Source organism: Ctenocephalides felis, unplaced genomic scaffold (assembly GCF_003426905.1).
Source record: "Ctenocephalides felis isolate EL2017-DRISC unplaced genomic scaffold, ASM342690v1 CF-g0.4_SCAFFOLD_01886, whole genome shotgun sequence".
Lineage (NCBI taxonomy): Eukaryota > Metazoa > Arthropoda > Insecta > Siphonaptera > Pulicidae > Ctenocephalides > Ctenocephalides felis.
In genome coordinates, this window is record NW_020538040.1 from 124,877,811 (window position 1) to 124,896,827 (window position 19,017).

General features: G+C 30.0%; 1 protein-coding gene and 1 non-coding gene across 2 annotated transcripts in view; one reads left to right on the forward strand and one right to left on the reverse strand.

The window, feature by feature from the left end:
• LOC113375859 (protein lozenge-like) overlaps window positions 1–19,017 on the reverse strand; it is a 454,691-nt gene that overhangs the window by 2,177 nt on the left and 433,497 nt on the right. Inside the window, exon 4 of the mRNA XM_026615808.1 lies at window positions 1,093–1,254. Coding sequence (XP_026471593.1) covers window positions 1,093–1,254 — 162 coding nt within the window. The remainder of the gene's footprint in view (window positions 1–1,092; window positions 1,255–19,017) is intronic.
• On the forward strand, window positions 2,372–2,448 carry Trnaf-gaa. The gene is given in 2 exon segments: window positions 2,372–2,407; window positions 2,413–2,448. It is a non-coding gene; the product is annotated as a tRNA-Phe (tRNA).

A 19,017-nucleotide genomic window follows, 5' to 3' on the forward strand; every position in this document is an offset into this window, starting at 1 on the left:
ATTGGACAAAAAATAATTTTTTTTTGAAAAAAAAAATTAAAAAAAAATAATTTTTTTTTAAATTTTTTTTTGAGAAAAAATGTTTTTTTATTTTGACATATTTTGGAAGATCTAAACTTTTTTTCAAAGCAATCGTACTGCTTTAACTGCATAAAGACGAAATATCAAAGCGCGTAAGCGCCGCGTCGCCGTCTAACGCGTAAACATTGGTACGGAACCCATAGGAATGTAAACCAAATTTATACTTATTGTTAAAATCTCTATAAAATATCTGATAATTTGATGTGCATATGTCTAATGATCATTTTTGACCGCCAAATGGCATTTTTTTTTACTTTTTTCACTAGATCTCCGAAACCGCTAGACCTGCCTTCATGAAAATTTTATCAATTCTTCATCTTGTCAATACAAGTAAAATGTTGTTTGAATTATTAAAATCGGACGCTCCGTTCTCTTAAAAATTGAGTTACCGTTTTTGGCACTTTTTGCCCCGTATCTTCGGAACGGCTAGACCTGCCTTCGCCAAAAACTAATCAGCGCGTCTCCTTATCAATACGAATCGAATGTTTTTTGAATTATTCAAATCGGTTGATCGGTGTTCCCGAAATCGTCGACGAAAATTTGTATCCGCACATACATACACACACGCACACACACACACACACACACACACACATACACACACACACACATACATCCATTTTTTCTAAGGTATGCCAAAATATTCAGAAACCTTTGAAACGTCGAGAAATGCAAAAATTTTCATTTTCGATTTTTTTGCGATTACTATAACTTACCCTACGGGAAGTTAAAAAACATAAAATAAATGTTTTTTAATTTTCATTGTAATAAGGTCAAACTAGCACATTGGTCTATTTCGAAAACTAGAGCTGTTACCAAAGTTCTGTTACATTTCGGAATCAGCGTCCTCGAATTACTTCAAAACCAGAATTTTCAAACGTTTTTATTAACTATTTTGATTATTCAAAATTTCTTTAAAAAATCTATTTTACTTTTTCTGTTGAAAAATATCAAATATATATTAATCTGATCGTTTCAGCTATGTATAACTTCATCTGCCATTTGTATTACCTGTGGGGATGGCGCTGTGTTCTATCGGCGCATCGTAGCCAAATGGAGTAGGATATGATGCAAATCCTGCAGCTGCTGCACCATGGTACGAGTTGGCCATGCCTCCGCCTGCGCCTGGAGTGTTGTAACCTAATAACTCACTCGCGCCAACCAGGTTGCCTTCTGAAAAATTAAAAAATATTGATAAATCACACTGAAAGTACTCATAATTTAAAAAAAAAATCACTCAACTTACGTATAAAGTAAGATAATAAATTATAATGCTATGGAACATGGATGCTTTATAACTTAATGAAATAAAACTAAAATGATCATAAAAGCGTATATTTTGTTTGAAAAAATAGTTAGCTTTATATATTAGTTGCTATGCGACCAATTCTCGGATAAAGTAGAAATGTTATGGTAATGCTATGTTACGGGTGTATAATCGTATGAATTAGTAGCCACAAACTGTCAAAAAAACTATATATTTGCTGTGCTATCAGGCCTTTTACACATAAAACCTAACTTCACGTATGTGGTATCAAAGAAACATCAGAAAGTTTCTTAACTAATAATAAAACATATATGTCTGATATGTCTCATGTAGAACTTCTTTGCGTCAGACACATATGACTGACATAACGATTAACGTGTTATCAAAAGGGAATAATTATTTCGAGGGGCATAAAAAAGTTTAAGTTCGAGCACTGTTCATTGGCTACCAATTTTAGTATTAGTCACTATTATTAACACAAAAAATAATGTTTTGGCATATTTGTATTTTGTGAATTTATTTAACAGTTTTGTTTCAGTCTTGACCAAACGTGTGGTTGAAACATTAAATTCTCCTGCTAAAAACCATCATATAATTTAATACATACTGAAAGTATTACTGTTAACTGGTTGTAAGTGGCAATTTGTCTTGATAAGTGTAAATAATCGATTTAATCATTTTTTTATTTGTATATGATCTACCTGTCCAACTGTTTACTTGTCTAACTGCCCACATGTTTACATGCTCATCTGTCTACTTCTCTGCCAGTCTACCTGTATACCTGCCAACTTGTCTACCAGTTTTTAATTCTTCTATCAATCGCCTTTTCTACTTTTCTATCTGATTATCTGTTTACCTATATATTTGTCTATCTGTACCTATTTAACTATCTACCTGCCTACCTGTATAATTATCTACCTATTTACCAATAATTTTATTTGTATATGAATCAATAATGACTTCTAATGATAATCAGCAATAAATTCATCTAATCAAGTGCTTGGTTATCGTTAATAACTTGTTGGGGATATAGCTCAGCGGTAGAGCGTTCAGCTGAATTCATAAAAGAAAGGTCCCAGGTTCAAATCCTGGTATCCCCGTAACTTTTATTTTATTTTTTGTTTATGAAATTTATGATTAAATATTCTACGTCATTTTAAATAAGCAAAAATAACGTACCAACGCCAAAAACTATTCAGTACGGCTCCCTATAAATAGGAATGTTTTTTAATCAATAAAATCGGTTGATCCCTTGAACAAAAAAGTGTGTCCATACAAAACACATACTACACACATACATCCATTTTTTTAATCTTATTATATAATATCTTAAAATTTTTTTAAGGTATTATCATTTACTCTAAGAGAAGTTAAAAACATTTTTATTAGTAAAAAAGTATTGATGATAATTAATCGTATCAATTTCATCATTCATTTTAACTGAATGATGATTTATGATGATTAAGTAGAAATATATGCCAACGATAACTTGAAGCACAGATTACACTTTTTTCAAATTTATAATCTACAAAAACGTGTTACTCATTATAAGCGCAAAAAACAATTTTATTACGGTTCACTGTTTTCATCGATAGCATTTTATTACACTCTTTTAGGAGTGAAACGCGGCATAAATCATGTATTATATTTATAGCAATGAGCATAAAATAATTACCGAGAGTTAGTTATATGATCTCATTATTATTTACGACCACACAATCCGACGATACTTGAAAAGAATAGTTTTCGGTCCATGAGGACCGACTGGGCAATGTTTTGCTATGAAACAATAAAAACAAAATCTATATGAAACTACCGACGAATATAATAGAAGAAAATAAAATATATACAAACACATAACGAGGTAAGTTTTAGGCATAGTTGTAAAATCAAAAATACGAAGAAAAAATTAAGACTGGATAAAACAAGTTGCCATAAAACTATAATGAGCGTAAACATACGTTCATAAAAACTAATACATATTACACAAGTATCTATACATACATTCATAACATTTTCTTATATACCTTATACATTATATATATATAAATAAATATATATATATATATATATATATATATACACATACATATATATACATATACCTTAATTGTCATTTTTTACCTTAATTTTTGTATTAAATTACTGAAATTAATAACATATTCGCCAAAAATTGTTTTTTTTTTCAGTACGCTTTGTATGACTACCGCTTAGTATGACGATTTTTCGCCGTCCCTTGAATGTCATACTAAGCGGATTCTACTGTATATATATATATATATATATATATATATATATATATATATTGGAGAGAGAGAGAGAGAGGGTAGGGCTTAAAGGTCCGCGGGTTAAAAAATCTACCAGCGATATCTCAAAAACAAGTAAGGTTAGGTATTTTTTAACAACAATATTTGAAAGTAGAAGGAAAAAGATTTCTAACAAGTCATCGCTTTGATTCTTACGACGTCGTTATCATAAGAGGCAATGTAAGTATTTTCTTTCGTTGTTAGTTTTTTGGTTGTGATTACTGTTGTTTAGCTTACTACACCTTGATATAATCTTTAAATATACGTTATTTAATTATTTTATAAGATGTATTGTTACTTTTAAGCTAGATTCAGCAGTTAATTTTTATATAGCCTCTATAAAAGCTTACATGTGGATGGGGTGAAAAGGACCAATTGAATCTGTGCCTGTACACGGCAAATGTGTAAAAAAATAGTAAATAAAAAAATAAATTAAGTTAAAAAACAATTTTACAAAGCATAAATAAAATAATATCTCATTCTAACTCTACTGATAAACATTTCTGAGAAAATACCAGATCAAGGAGTGTTATGGTTGAATAAAATGTACACATAAAATTTATATTTCGCATTGGATAAATAGCTTGTATTTGTAAAATTAATTAAAATTAAAAACATGTCATTAGATCTGTTTGCTTCTGGGCTGTCTCATTTTACACGCTTATGGGGTTAAAAGGGACGAATGGCAAATTTGAGAAAAATAGTAAATAAACACAGTTCTGTAATTGGGAATTAACTGGGTATTTTACTAAATATAGTTTGATAATCGTACATATAAGTACATACATACATATATACATAAATATATATTATTCTTCAAGATTAATAACTTTGCTATTGTAGAATCGCGCTTTTGTACTCGAAGACTTGTTGCGGTCAAGAAACGCAGTAGCTGATGAATGTGCGAGAGTCTTCGATGAATAAGAATACTCTTCTGCGCTGGTAAATTTTATATGGCCTTAACTCTTCCACTCATCTTTATGAAGATTGGTAGCTTACGTTATGAATTTTCTAAAAAAACGGCATTAATTCGATTGTATATATTGTTAGAGCTCGATTAGTTTTTCTCTTCATAAATCAATTTCGTTAGATGTTGTAGTAAATATCATAATAAGTTCAAATTAAAGTATTTTTCATATCATTCAGTATTTTTTTATATTTATACAGTATCTAAAAAAATTATTGAATGATGACACACATACCATGTCGAAACGTATAAATAAATAGTTCATTATTGTTGTTTTATTTCGACGATTGGCTGCAAATATAACATTCAAGAATATGTCTCAACGTCGAACAAAAATCTAAATCTCACATTTAAATAATCAATGAAGCAAAATTTCTTTATTTTATTCAAATTTTTCACATAAATTCTATTCCAATTATTCGTCACTTGCGGTTTCACGATCTCCGGTATATATATATATATATATATATATAAATATATATATATATATATATATATATATATTATTTTTGTTTTGTTTGTTCATATTTTAGCTTAAATACGCGTTACCCATGTTCAAAGTCACTCAGTAGTTGAGTGGTAATGTTCATGATTATGTAACGTACAATAAAGCGTTTAGAGGTGAAATTTCTTTATGTTTGAGACTTTTCACCAAACTATAAACTATAAACTATAAACTATTCCAATATTTGTACGATTAAAACCGATGTTGAAGTATACTTAAACATAAGAAGATGGGTTTAAATATGGTTTTAACATCTAGACAAAACTAGGCGTACGTGCCGCCAATTTATTAGTACTCTAAGGAAAGTTGCATGAACTTCCCGACATGTGGCAATAATCGATTAAACCCTTTCCACTCGCGAATTGCGAGATTTATATGTATTTTGACGCCGGAGCGGCAAATAATAAATATATAATTTGTATATAATCTACCTGTCTAATAGTTTACTTGTTCACGTGGCTGCATGTCCAAGTTAACAACTTGTCTACTTTTGTACATGCTTACCTGCCCACTCGTTTACCTGATTATCATCGTACCAATCCACCTACCCAATAGTCGTCCTTTCTATTTGTCTACTTCTCTTCCTTTCTACCGTTTTGCATGTCGTCCTATCTATATTTTTCCCTGTCTACGTGTCTACCTGTCTAATTTCGTATTTGTCTACTTGTCTACCTATCTACTTGTCTACAGGTCCATCTATCGATCTATCACCTGTGAGTCAATATTTTTACATGTATATGAATCAATAATAATGATTCGTAATAATCATTTCAGATTAGTCAATTACAATTTTTTAACTTTTTTGCTTTTCCAAATCCGCTGGACTTGCCTTCGCAAACATGTAATCAATTGTTCATTCCGTCATTACAAGCAAAATGGTGGTTTAATTCGAATCGGATGCTCCGTTCGGAATGAATTATTCCGTCCGGAATTAATTTTTCGAATCGGATGCTCCGTTCTTCCAAAAACTGCAATTGTTGGCACTCTTTGATTTATATCTAGAAATGGCTAGACCTGTCTTGGCAAAATCTAATCAGCAAGCTCATCCGTCAATACGAATCGAATGTATTTTGATCAATCTAATCGGATGCTCCGTTCTCGCGGAAACTGAATTTCCATTTTTTTCTCCTTTTTCCTCGTATTTTCGAAACCGCTGGAGATGTCTTTGCCAAAAACGAATCAGCCCGTTTCTCTATTAATGGGAATCGAATGTTATTTGAATCATTCACATCGGTTGATCAGTGCTCTCGAAATCGTAGACGAAAAATTGTATCCGCACGAAACACACACACATACATCCATTTTTTTCAGGAGGTTTTAAAACGTAAATATATGCAGAAAAAAATCCGCTTTTTAGCGATTACTATAACTTACCCTAGAGACCGTAAGTAATTGTAATAAATCTGCTTACGTAACCCTTGAACGATCCCCTACGGGAAGTTAGATAAACATAGAGAAATCAATTCAAATTTAATTTGATTAAATTATCAATGGATATGAGAATAATTATGCGACTTCTGTTACATCATTTGTTCGCACATAAATTCTAATCCCACCAGACGTAGATGTTGATGTTGCTCAGTTGACAGTAAATCGTACGCGGTGTTATTTTTTCTGTCGAAGAACGTGTGCGGGGATCGCAGCCAATTTGAATAAAATCAGGCACTACCGTATGTGTAAGCGAACGGTAACAAGTTTGACCGCTGGACTGCTGCATAATAGATCCCCTACGCTACACCACAAAACCTAATCCGAGGTTTGCACTTGTTTTTCTTTTGCATCCTGCGGTTACGATTCGAATTGCTCCTAGCTCCCGTTCTGGATCCACGATTCGACGCCGACACTTCGAATGTCAGTTCTTCTATCACAGTTTTAGACATTTTTTTTATTCACTCACAACATACATTTTTATTTCCCATATAGAATAGTGTGTAAATATTTTAGTAATTGCTCTGATATCATGGACACTAATTGTTAGTAGTTGATGTAACTACATAATCATTTTGGTATAGATATCATTTGGTAACCATGCTCATTATTTTTCGGTCAAAGTAGTCCAAGTCGCGTTGTCATAATTAGCTGTTAATTTTATTTAAATGGGGTAGGGCGGGGCATAAAGATCAATATTAACAATTAGCGATTATACTATAAAAGCCAAACCAACCATATCACAACAAATAATACATATCCAAAAAACAAGTAATGAATTGTGTTAAGTAAAATCACAGCTAATTTAATATGTTTTAAATTATTTTATGTTAGTAGGAATATGTTTTTTGCTATTTTTCCAAAATTTGTCATCTGGTCATTTTTATCCAAAAAACAAGGTGAAAAAGGACAACTAGAAAGCAAAACGGCCCACTGCATTATTTTTAATATTAAAGAGGTTTACGAAATAATAGCTACGTTGGTGTAATGGAGTTTAATTATTAAATTCAACAACAAAATTAAAAATTAAAATCTAAATATATATTGCTAAACACAACAAACAATAATCCTTATCAACCCTTACTACTATCATAAATCTTGCTTTGGTAAGTAATAATAATAACGGTTAGTACTGCTTTAGGACAGATCCGTGGGGTGATTTAAATTCCAACTCGAATCAGGAAAGAATAATGTGAGATTTTCCCATTGCCATTTCACACAGCAGTGCCCGAAATGGGCTATTTTCAACTGTAAATATATTTTTGATCTATATATTTAAGTAAAAATGGTCATCACAGCTGGACGATATCAGGTTGTCCAGATCCACACTAGGCAGCGCGTTAACCAGCTACGCCATGAAACATCCATTTGATATGTATTTCTGTTAAATTTATCATAATCAGACTAATTGTTTCATAAAAAACAATTATTACATATTAGATAAATACAACTTTTGTTCGAAATACATATTTTATGCGCACTTTTTTGCAAAAATTACACTTTAGCACAAGATTTTCGTTAAATAATTGAAAATGTGGTCGCTTGTCTCGATTTAAAGCGGATTTAAAGCGAGGGCTGATGGTTACACATCTTTTGCTCTCTACTTTAAAACCGTACTATTAAAAAGTGATAAAAGTGGTGGATCTTTTTACCCAAAAATTTTTATTAAACGTAAATTTCAATGCTGTAGAACCGCCCCTATATAATTAGTAGTCAAAACATAATTTGTCATAGCAGTTAATTTCGAAGAAGTATATATTTAGCAGATAAAAATTGTGTTGATCAAATTCTGGTAAAGATCGGTTAAGTCGATTCGTCATAATTGACATTTCCATTCACTTATAATGAAATCAAATATAACTAGAATTAAAGACTTATTAGAATTAAAGATGATTTAATTAAAAAAGACCTCCAAAAGTGTAATAATATTTTATAAAGATCGCAAGAAAGGTGAAAATGCAATTTTTTATATATCTTTGCGTTCCAAAGGTTTCTGAACATTTTGTATGTATGTGTGTGTGTGTTCGGATACAAATTTGTGTCGACGATTCCGTGAACACAATTCAACCGATTTGAATTATTCAAAAAGCATTCAATTCGTATTGACAGAGAGATGTGCTAATTAGTTTCTCACAAAAGCAGGTCCAGTCCTTTAGATGAAATGGTAATTACGTTTTTCGTCTTATTTGAGTGATTCAAATAACATTTTATTTGTGTAGATGTAAGAAAAACAAATTTAGCGGTTTCGGAGACCCATTAAAGAAAAGTGAGAAAATGTCATTTGGCGATCGAAAAAGATCATTAGACATATGCACATCAAAATATCAGATATTTTATATAGACATTTTTTTTAATAAGAACAAATTTTGTTTACATTTCTATGGGTTCCGAACCAATGTTTATCCGCTTCGATATTCGTCTTCACGCAGCTATCGCAGTACGATTGCTTTGGAAAAAAGTTCAAAATTTCCAAAATAATTCAAAACATAAAAGAATTAAAATTTTTCAAAAAAAATCAAGACTTTCAAAAATCTAATTTTATCAAAGTTTAAAAAAAATTTTGAATCGTTATTAAAAATTTAAATTTTCGGTACAAGAATTTCCAGCTCAATGCCTTGCACCACTAGTTTATAGTTTATTCTAAAATGTGATAGAATTTAAGAATGAATCATACATGAATGAACATCATTAAGATCCCATTGGTACATAATCAAAGCATTGAAAGATGTTAAAGTATCATTAGAACGGATCTTCCGCCGCGGCCTGACGTAGAAATCGTACCTGCATTACGCGACCAGTGATCAGGGTAGAAAAAGAGCTCGCAGACTCCGTTCGGCACACGTTAACACGCCTAGGTATCAATTAGCGATGCGTTACAATGGAATTAGACAAACTAAGGGCAGAGGTTCTCAAAATTGATTTAGTATTCGAACAGGTATAACGGATACAATAATAATAAAACTTCGTATTTGGTGTACACAAATATTGAAAACAAAATGCAAAGTTTAAGAAATAATATAGTGGCGGGAATGGCTCATGTGACCGACCTACACGCCGGAGTTTGAGTAGAATTTGAGTTTGATTTGTTACATTAAAGTTGTGTAGAATCTGAATTGTTGGTTTAAGATGAAGTAGAATTGGAAGTTAAAAAGAAGAAGCAAAGTTAAAAGAAAAAAAAAGAATGAAGAAGTCAGTTATAAAAAAATGGGATAGTATAGGATATATAAAGATAGTATATGCAGATATGGCTATTTTCATTACAATTTAATTAAGAGCAATACTTACTCACAAAGTCACGAAATACGCGTGTACCGTGACTATCAAATCAGGCGGAATATTTTTCTGACTGTGAGATATTTCAACTTTGAATCAAGCGTTTACATCAATATATAGATAAGCTAGGAGCTTGTTATAACAGTGTCATATTTCTAATAAATAAATATGAATAGATGCTATAACAAATTCTATACCGAATGCAGTAAAAATAATTCCATAATTATTACTCGTTAGTTCATATTTATTCATTTTCTAGAGGCTAGTTTTAACATCCATCAGGGCAAGTAGTAACGACAAAAAACGATAATAATACCTCTGGTAATTCAATTTTTGCTTATTTTTAAGAAAATTGATATGTTGCTAAGTAATATAGTGTCTCATGTACTATAAGTTACATGTGCCATATGTACTCTAAATTAAAAATTCCCTATCTCCCCAACTCAAATGATTTTATGTATAAAAGATACATTTGATCTCAACTACATACTTTTATATAAAGATTATGTTTCATTAAATAATATATTATTTTCTCTATGAACAACGTCCTAACGTCATTTATAATAATAATAAATATTATTAAAATCGTAGTAATATCTTAACACCTTTCAATTATTTATTTTAATATAATATTAACAGTGAAAATCTAAATATTGCAACACTGAAAGTAAAACGCATTATTTCGGAAAAATATATATGAAATAATATATTTGAATACAAAATATACATTGAATTATTTTTTCATTTTAAAGTATGTTTTTATAAATGCTCAAGATTTTTTGTTTTATGAAATTAACAAAAAAAAAATCAGAAATCTCTATCGCATTCTCAATAACTAATAATTTAATTATTTCTGTCAGATGTTTTTTTATTTGATAACATTAATTTTTACGATTATAAATTTATCAATTTATTGTTCTACACAATAAAAATGAAATTTATTATTAGGTTATCAAAAATAAAGTAATTCTATAATTATATTTAAATTAGTTTATATATTCTATATATATGTAAATATATATATATATATATATATAATTATATATCTAGTTAATAGTGATTAACTAAATAATTTAAAAAAATTAAATTAATACAACTTACGTAATACATTTATTTACTATCGTCTGAACATTTTGAGAAACACTGATGGCCGCCAACGAAACTGACAATTAGGGATGTGTAAGACGGAATTGAAGAAACTAATTGTAAGGAGAATCCTCTCTCGCAACGGGTAGCGGACACGAGCCTCTCATTTTATAATTAGGTTAATGAGTCAAACGTCCCTGACCGTTGGCGCCGATAGGATTTAAAGCTCTCGCGAGGATGCATCGCTTCCTTTTCGTTTGCACGCCTTGTTTTTATTATTGCAAACAAATGATCCTTTGTATATATACTAGATAGCAAACTTATTTTAGAATTCTCAATAAAATTACTTTTCAACAATTTCTGTATGTAGGCCCAATTCGAATTTAAGTAATTATACTGTCCAAACCAAATAAACTACACCATAACTAATAACGCGTAATAAACGGAAAATTATCGTGCTATACTCAGTAAAATTCCCAGTTAATTCCTAATTATATAATTGTATTTTTTTCACTATTTTTTAAAAAATTGTAATCCGTCCCTTTTTAACCTTTAGACAGCGTAAAATGGGACAGCCAGGTCGCAAACAGATCCAATGTCTTAATTTTAATTTTAAAGGGGTTTTATGAAATAATAGCTATAATACTTGACCAATGTAAAATATAAATTTAATGGGCACATATTTGACAATTATTTCGTCAGAAATATTTATCAGTAGAGTTGGAATAACTATTAACTTAATTTATTTTGTAAATATTTTTTTTACTATTTTTTAATGCCAGGGTAACGATTCAGTTGGTCTTTTACCCCACCCCTATGTAAGCTATTATAGAGAATATAAAAACATTTGTTGAATCTAACTTAAAATTAGCAGCACATCTCATAAAACAATTAAATAACGTATACTTGAAATTAAAATTCATTTAAAATGCATTTAAAAATTTTTTTCAGTGAAATTCCCAGTTAATTCCTAATTATAAAAATGTATTTTTTTCACTATTGGTTAAAAATTTGTAATCAGTCTGTTTTTAACCCTTAGGCAGCGTGAAATGAGATAGCCAGGTGGCAAACAGATCCAATGTCATAATTTTAATTTTAAAGGAGTTTTATGAAATAATAGCTATAATACTTCACCAATGCAAAATATAAATTTAATGGGCACATATTTGACAATTATTTCGTCACAAATATTTATCAGCAGAGTTGAAATAACTATTAATTTAATTTATTTTGTATATATTTTTTTGCTATTTTTTATTGTTTACACCTTTGCCAGGGTAATGATTCAGTTGGTCTTTTACCCCACTCCTATGTAAGCTATTGTAAAGGATATAAAAACATTTCTTGAATCTAACTCAAAATCTTATGAAACACTTAAATAACGTATACTTAAAATTAAAATTTATATTATATTTAACAACAAAAGAAAATACTTTTATTATAGATTTTAAAACATTGTATTTCATATCCTAATAGCAAAGTTTGGTTTAAGACGATGGCTGATTACACATTTTTCTACTTTCAAATATTGTTGGAAAAAAATCATAACTATGCTTGATTTTAACATTTTGGTGACGGATCGTATTAGCCGCGGACATCTTTGTCATATATTAATGTAAGCATATAAATGCACTAAATAAAAAAAAGATATAAACATTAAATATTTAATTCAATAAGATATGACTTTATTTAGTACCATAATAAGGTTTTAGGGTGTTTTTTTTTTAATTTCAATTTTGATTAATTAACTTCCCGTAGAGCAAGTTATAGTAATCGCAAAAAATTGAAAATGAAAATTTTTATATATCTTTACGTTTCAAAACCTTCTGAACATTTTGGCATACCTTATAAAAAATAGATGTATGTGTGTGTGTGCCTGTGTATGTATGTGTGTGCGGATACAAATTTCCGTCGACGATTTCGGGAACACAGATGAAGCGATTTGAATAATTTAAAAAACATTCGATTCGTATTGATAAGAAGACGTGCTGATTAGTTTTTGGCGAAGGCAGGTATAGCCGTTCCGAAGATATGGGGCAAAAAGTGCCAAAAGGTAAATTAGTTTTTAAGAGAACGGAGCGTCCGATTTAAATAATTAAAAAAACATTTTATTTGCATACAAGATGAACAACTGATCAAATTTTCATGAAGGCAGATCTAGCGGTTTCGGAGATCTAGTAAAAAAAGTAAAAAAAAGCCAATTGCTGGTCAAAAATGATCATTAGACATATGCACATCAAATTATCAGATATTTTATAGAGATTTTAACAATAAGTATAAATTTTGTTTACATTCCTATGGGTGCCGTACCAATGTTTTTCCGTTAGACGGCGACGCGGCGCTTACGCGCTTCGATATTTCGTCTCTATGCAGTTAAAGCAGTACGATTGCTTTGAAAAAAAAGTTCAGAATTTTCAAATTTTTAAAGAAATTTTTTTTTAAAAAGAAGTAATTTTTGTCAAATTTATAGTTTGTCAAAAATCTAATTTTTTCGAAGTAAAATTTTTTCAAAAATGTTGATCGTTTTTAAAAAAGCAATAATTTTTGTTACGGGAAGTTTCAGCAATTTGCCTTAAGGCACGATGCCATGCGCTCCACTAGTTTCAATTTTGATTAATTTCAACATTTTTGGCCTACTTTTTTCTTAAGAGGCTTTCATTGTAAAGAATCACGAATCCTAGTGCGACGGCGCGACGCGTGGGCGGGTCTACTACTTCCTGGATCCAGAAAAACTCGTCCTTTTATTCAATCCGATTATTTTTATAGCCGGTGTTATTGATATATTTCTTAAATCATTTCTTCTTTGAAAATGAGGATTTCGGGCTATCAAATTATATGGTGAAATAAATATATTGATTATGCGAGGATGGTTCGTTATGTAATCGTGCAGACGAGATAGGGTGGATGGTAGACGAAAAAGTAATAAATAAAAGAGAAATTTAAAGTTTGTTTCAAAATACGATTTGTATAAGTAGTTTTATTCAAAAAATATTTATAAGTGAAGCGTCTGTTTTTCTATATATTGCATCTATATCATAAAGCACAATGCCTCTAAATGAAATATAATTGTAGCAAACGATCGTAGGTAATTTAAATCGAATTAGATAAGATATTGATAAAAATTATCAAAAATCAGAACTTTTTATTATATTTTTTTTGTGATATATAGAACCAAAATAGTTTATAAGTAATAACTTTGTTTTTAGATTTTTTTAATGTAATGTATCAACATTATTAAATTAATTAATTACGAATGTAAGACGCTCTACAGCTCAATTGCAAAATACGTTTTAATAACTAATTTAAATAAAAAATTAAAAGCACTCTAATTAATTTAAATGTTACTTTTTACTAATTTAAATGCTATTCTAATTATTTATTCACTTTACTTAATATATTTTAAAATTGAATTATTCTGTTGGCAGTTATAATTTTCTCTATAACTATATATTACGTAAAGTCAAATTGGACCTTTGTGACCCGCCCTATCCTAATCAATATTTAATATAGTTAAAAAATTTGACCAACTATACAAAAATATTTTCATCTTCTCTATAATTAGTAAACAACATTGAGTGCATTTATATATTTATAAGTTTGTTTTTTGGATTGATATCCAACCAAAAAATGTTCTGTATACAGTCGAAAAATATACGTTTTCAAGAATGTAAGAGATTATAATCATAAATACGGTTTTGTGAATTATTTATTATAACAATTATTTTGACATTTTTTGAGAGTCTGGCAATATTTGCACTAATAACATTACACCAAAAATATCGATTATGGCAATCGATTTTAGTCGAACTTGTTATAGATGTATATGAAAACTTACAATGGGGTAAGGTACATTGAACTGACAAAAATATATATCTTTTTTTAAAAAAACAAATTGGCATCCAGAGCAGAATCAGACCAAATAGCAAACATTACGATGCAAGTATTTATTAATGATATTTCAAATAGAAGACTCAAAAGGATAATGGCCAAAAGACCTAGTAATACTTACAGAGAGCATAACTACACAAAGACTCATTGAAATTGTTATATTTCTGATTGTCTGTACTCAATTCTTTGCCATTGACCTATATTAATATCGTATCCCAGTAATTTATGTAAATGCTTTTATATCCACACGTATTTGTGTTTGTTACAATTTATACAATGCAATATATATAATAATTTTACATATAAATATGATTTTGAACATAAATTATAGATATAAGATTGTATTAATATATGAATAAATTTGAAATAAAAATTTATAAAATAATGTAAAATGTACCAATAATAATCATTATAATTTCATGATTATGAAATTGTACCAAAAATCTATCTATTCGCAGGGCCACACAACTCGACTCTCGTTAATTGCGGTGATCCAATGCGCAGTTCTGTGAATCTCAAGTTGAAACAATTTCGTAGAAATACTCTCATAGATGCTTGTTTATAGATCAGATCAAATGTTTATAGGCAAAATTCGTTGCCTACGCAAAAACCGTTGCAAAATATAGACTTCTCTGAATGTCTCTGATTATGCTAATTTTCAATGATAAAATCTACCCAATAAATTTCTATAATTTCTTCGAATACCTATAGGAGTTATATTTATGTTTTATTCTTATTCAATGCTTTGTACAAGTGTAACAAGCCAAATACAAACTTATATTGATGATGATTTGAAATAGAGGTTGGAAAGATTTGTAACTTAGCGTCACTTAAAGTGATCCATATTTATAAACATATTTTTACATATAAACCTATATAAGTTATTATAAATTTTAATGATAATTCTGGTGCAAAAAGGTGATAAGCCGCTTAATAGGCCAATACAAAAAACACACAAAGTATATACAATTAAATTAATAATAATGGTTTATCAAAAAAAAAAATAATGCATAAACCTTTTATGATTGATATTTTTGTTATGTAATTTATTGCAATTCATTACTCAAACGATTTTTTATATTTAAGTACATATTTGTTTTCTATTTGTACATATGTTCTGTAAAGAACATGATTTTTTGCAGAAATTTCATACAAAAATTACTTATAAATGTTGTGAGTGATTTAAAAATATTACAATTATTAATTTCTATGATTCGAATTATTTCTATCACATAATAAATATTTACTGAATGAATGGATGAATGAATTGAATGAAGCGCTTAAGCGCCGTGTCGCTGTGTTATGGATAAAATTTGTTTTTATAATTAAAATCTCTATAAAACATCTAATGATCATTTTTGACCGACAATTGGCATTTTTTTTTACTTTTTTATTTGATTTCCGAAACCTCTAGACCAGCCTTACCAAGAACCAGTTCTTCATTTCGACAATACAAATAAAATGTTTCTTGAATCGCTCAGTTAGCTCAAAAACTTGATAACCATTTTTGGCACTTTTTGCCCCTTATCTTAGAAACGCCTGGACCTGCCTTTGCCAAAAACTAATCGGCACGTCTCCCCGACAATACGAATCGATCAAATCCATTGATACGTGTTCACGAAATCGTCGACAGAAATTTGTGTCCACACACACACACAAATACATCAATTTTGTCAAAAGTATGCCAAAATGTTCAAAAACCTTTGAAACGTAAAGATATGCAAAAATTTCATTTTCAACTTTTTTGCGACTACTATAACTTGCCCTATGAGACGTTAATAAAATACCATTCAAAATAGCCCTGGAAATAATCTGCTCCGTTCGAAACTTCCTCAACATCAGACCGAGCAACGCATAATATTACATAAGCGCCACCGTACGCAACGTCTAGGCTGCAAAATTCTTAAGCGTTGTCATTCTGTTAGAAAATATTCCCGATACAGAATTGCAAGCGATAATAATGGTTGTGCAAAAACAATAAATGCCTGATAAATTGCCTTCGTGTTGTGGATTGGTTTTCTTAGTCTCTTACATAATTGACAGTGATCGCGTCCCGGTGACGGGCTCTGACAAAAAACAATCGGACACTCGTGTACTTAATGACTTGTGAAGCAAACCAGCCGTGGCGAAAATAATTAATCTGGCTTAAACAAACATACTGAAAGGACGCCGACTGTTTATGACCGGCGCAGTGGAATTTTATTACTTCCTTACGTCACATTTCTGTGCAACAGAAGTCATTTTCTGCAACAAATAATTTTACTCACTACGCAAATAAGCAGTGCGTGCAAGAGCTTTCGCCGCTATCGAATTACTCTCAAAACGACAATAAAATCAAATGTAAATTTATGAAAAAAACGTCTGCGGAAAAATATACTCCGCACAAGCAAAGCAAATCACAAATAAGCTTTAGATATATGATCAATAAACTAAATCCATTTTTATCATTTGTCCATTTATATCATTGTAGAAATATGATTTACTGCTATTTCTCAACAATTTGTCACCTCGTCGCCTGGTTTGCACCCCATAGACTGGGTACATTATCTTTATTTTAATTTTAAAAAATTTTTATAAAATAATAGCTACAGGGTACATTTTTTACAGAGATAACACTGTACACTCCCTTGATCTAATAATTTGTCAGAAATAACCATCAGCATAATTATAATAAGTACTTATTTAACTTATATCTTGTAAAATTACTTTTGTTAACTTAATTTACTGTTTTATTTACTATTTTTTATTATTCACACCTGTGCCAGAGTAAAGGTTGTGTTGGGCCCTTCACCCGAACCACGTGTAAGCTTTTATAGAGGTTATATAAAAAAATAGTTTGAATCTAACTTAAAATTAACAGTACATCTTATAAAACTATTAAATAACGTATACTTAAAAATTGTATTAAGGTCTCGTAAACTAAACAACAGTGCTCACAACCAAAAAAAACTAAGAACGAAAGAAAATACTTTTGTTATGGGTTTTTAAACATTGCCATTTATCTTTTATAGCAAAGTCGTAAGAATCAAGATGATGGCTGGTTATAATTTTTTTCTCTCTACTTTTAAACATTGTTGTTAAAAAGTTATTAACGTTACTTGTTACTACGCGCGAACTTTTAAACCCCGCTCTACCTCAAAGCTGAAAATTTTGTCTCAGCTATAATAATAGAATTTGACAAACTATTGGGTACCTACAAGTTTCTACCTTGTTTCTAAGGACCTTTCTACGCGCGGACCTTTAAACCTCGCTCTACCTTTAACTAAAAACTTTGCATCGGCCCTAATAATAGAATTTGACAAACTATTAGGTACCTACAAGTTTTGTAAAAATTGTTGTTTATGAACTCAACTTGCACACATTGAATATGAAACAAATTCAATTGGCGATTTTTTAAAATATCTGTTTGTTTGTTAATATGAATGATACCCCGAACAATAGATCTGAACTACAAAAATAATCCAGTCATTCACGGATCTCTGGCTATCGAACACTTTCGAAATGACAAACCGCGATCAACGTATGTGATTTCTCCTTTCAATATAAATATTTTCAGCCCAAACAATCAGGAAATTAATGAAATAGTATTTCAGCAAATTACTATCATATATTCTGTACATATCGATTTGATTTACTGACAGCCGTGCCGAGATGCCGGTCCGCTCGTGTCGGAGTCGGAACAGCGAGGTTATGTCAGCCTGACGCCTGTCTCCAAGGATAACTTTACCTTTGGCCGCTCTTTAATTTGCCGAACGCGCCGCTAACATCCTTGGGCTATTATATACCGCTTAACTATTGACTCCAACATAATAGACAAGGCGCTTACACGATATGAGAAATATGAAAATCTAGCAGCTAGATTCTAGCTAAACTGTAACATATAAAACCTCATAATGCACTAAAATTTTATTCATCTGTTAGAAACACACACCTATATTTAGTAATAGTAATATTTTTTATTTCTAGAATAATTCTTCTACAAGATTTTCAATTTCTACCCAAAAGCCATAGACAACTTGTTTGAGCTCTCCAATCATTTATTACCATCATAGAAACTCGCAAAAATTAGAAAAAATTGTATTTCTTCTAATTAGGGTTCAAAGATTTGATAAAATTAGTTATTAATTTATCAATTAGTCCGTTTAATCAATTTAATATTTATAATCAATAATATTATAATCGTTTTTATCTATTATTATTATTATTATGACTTGTA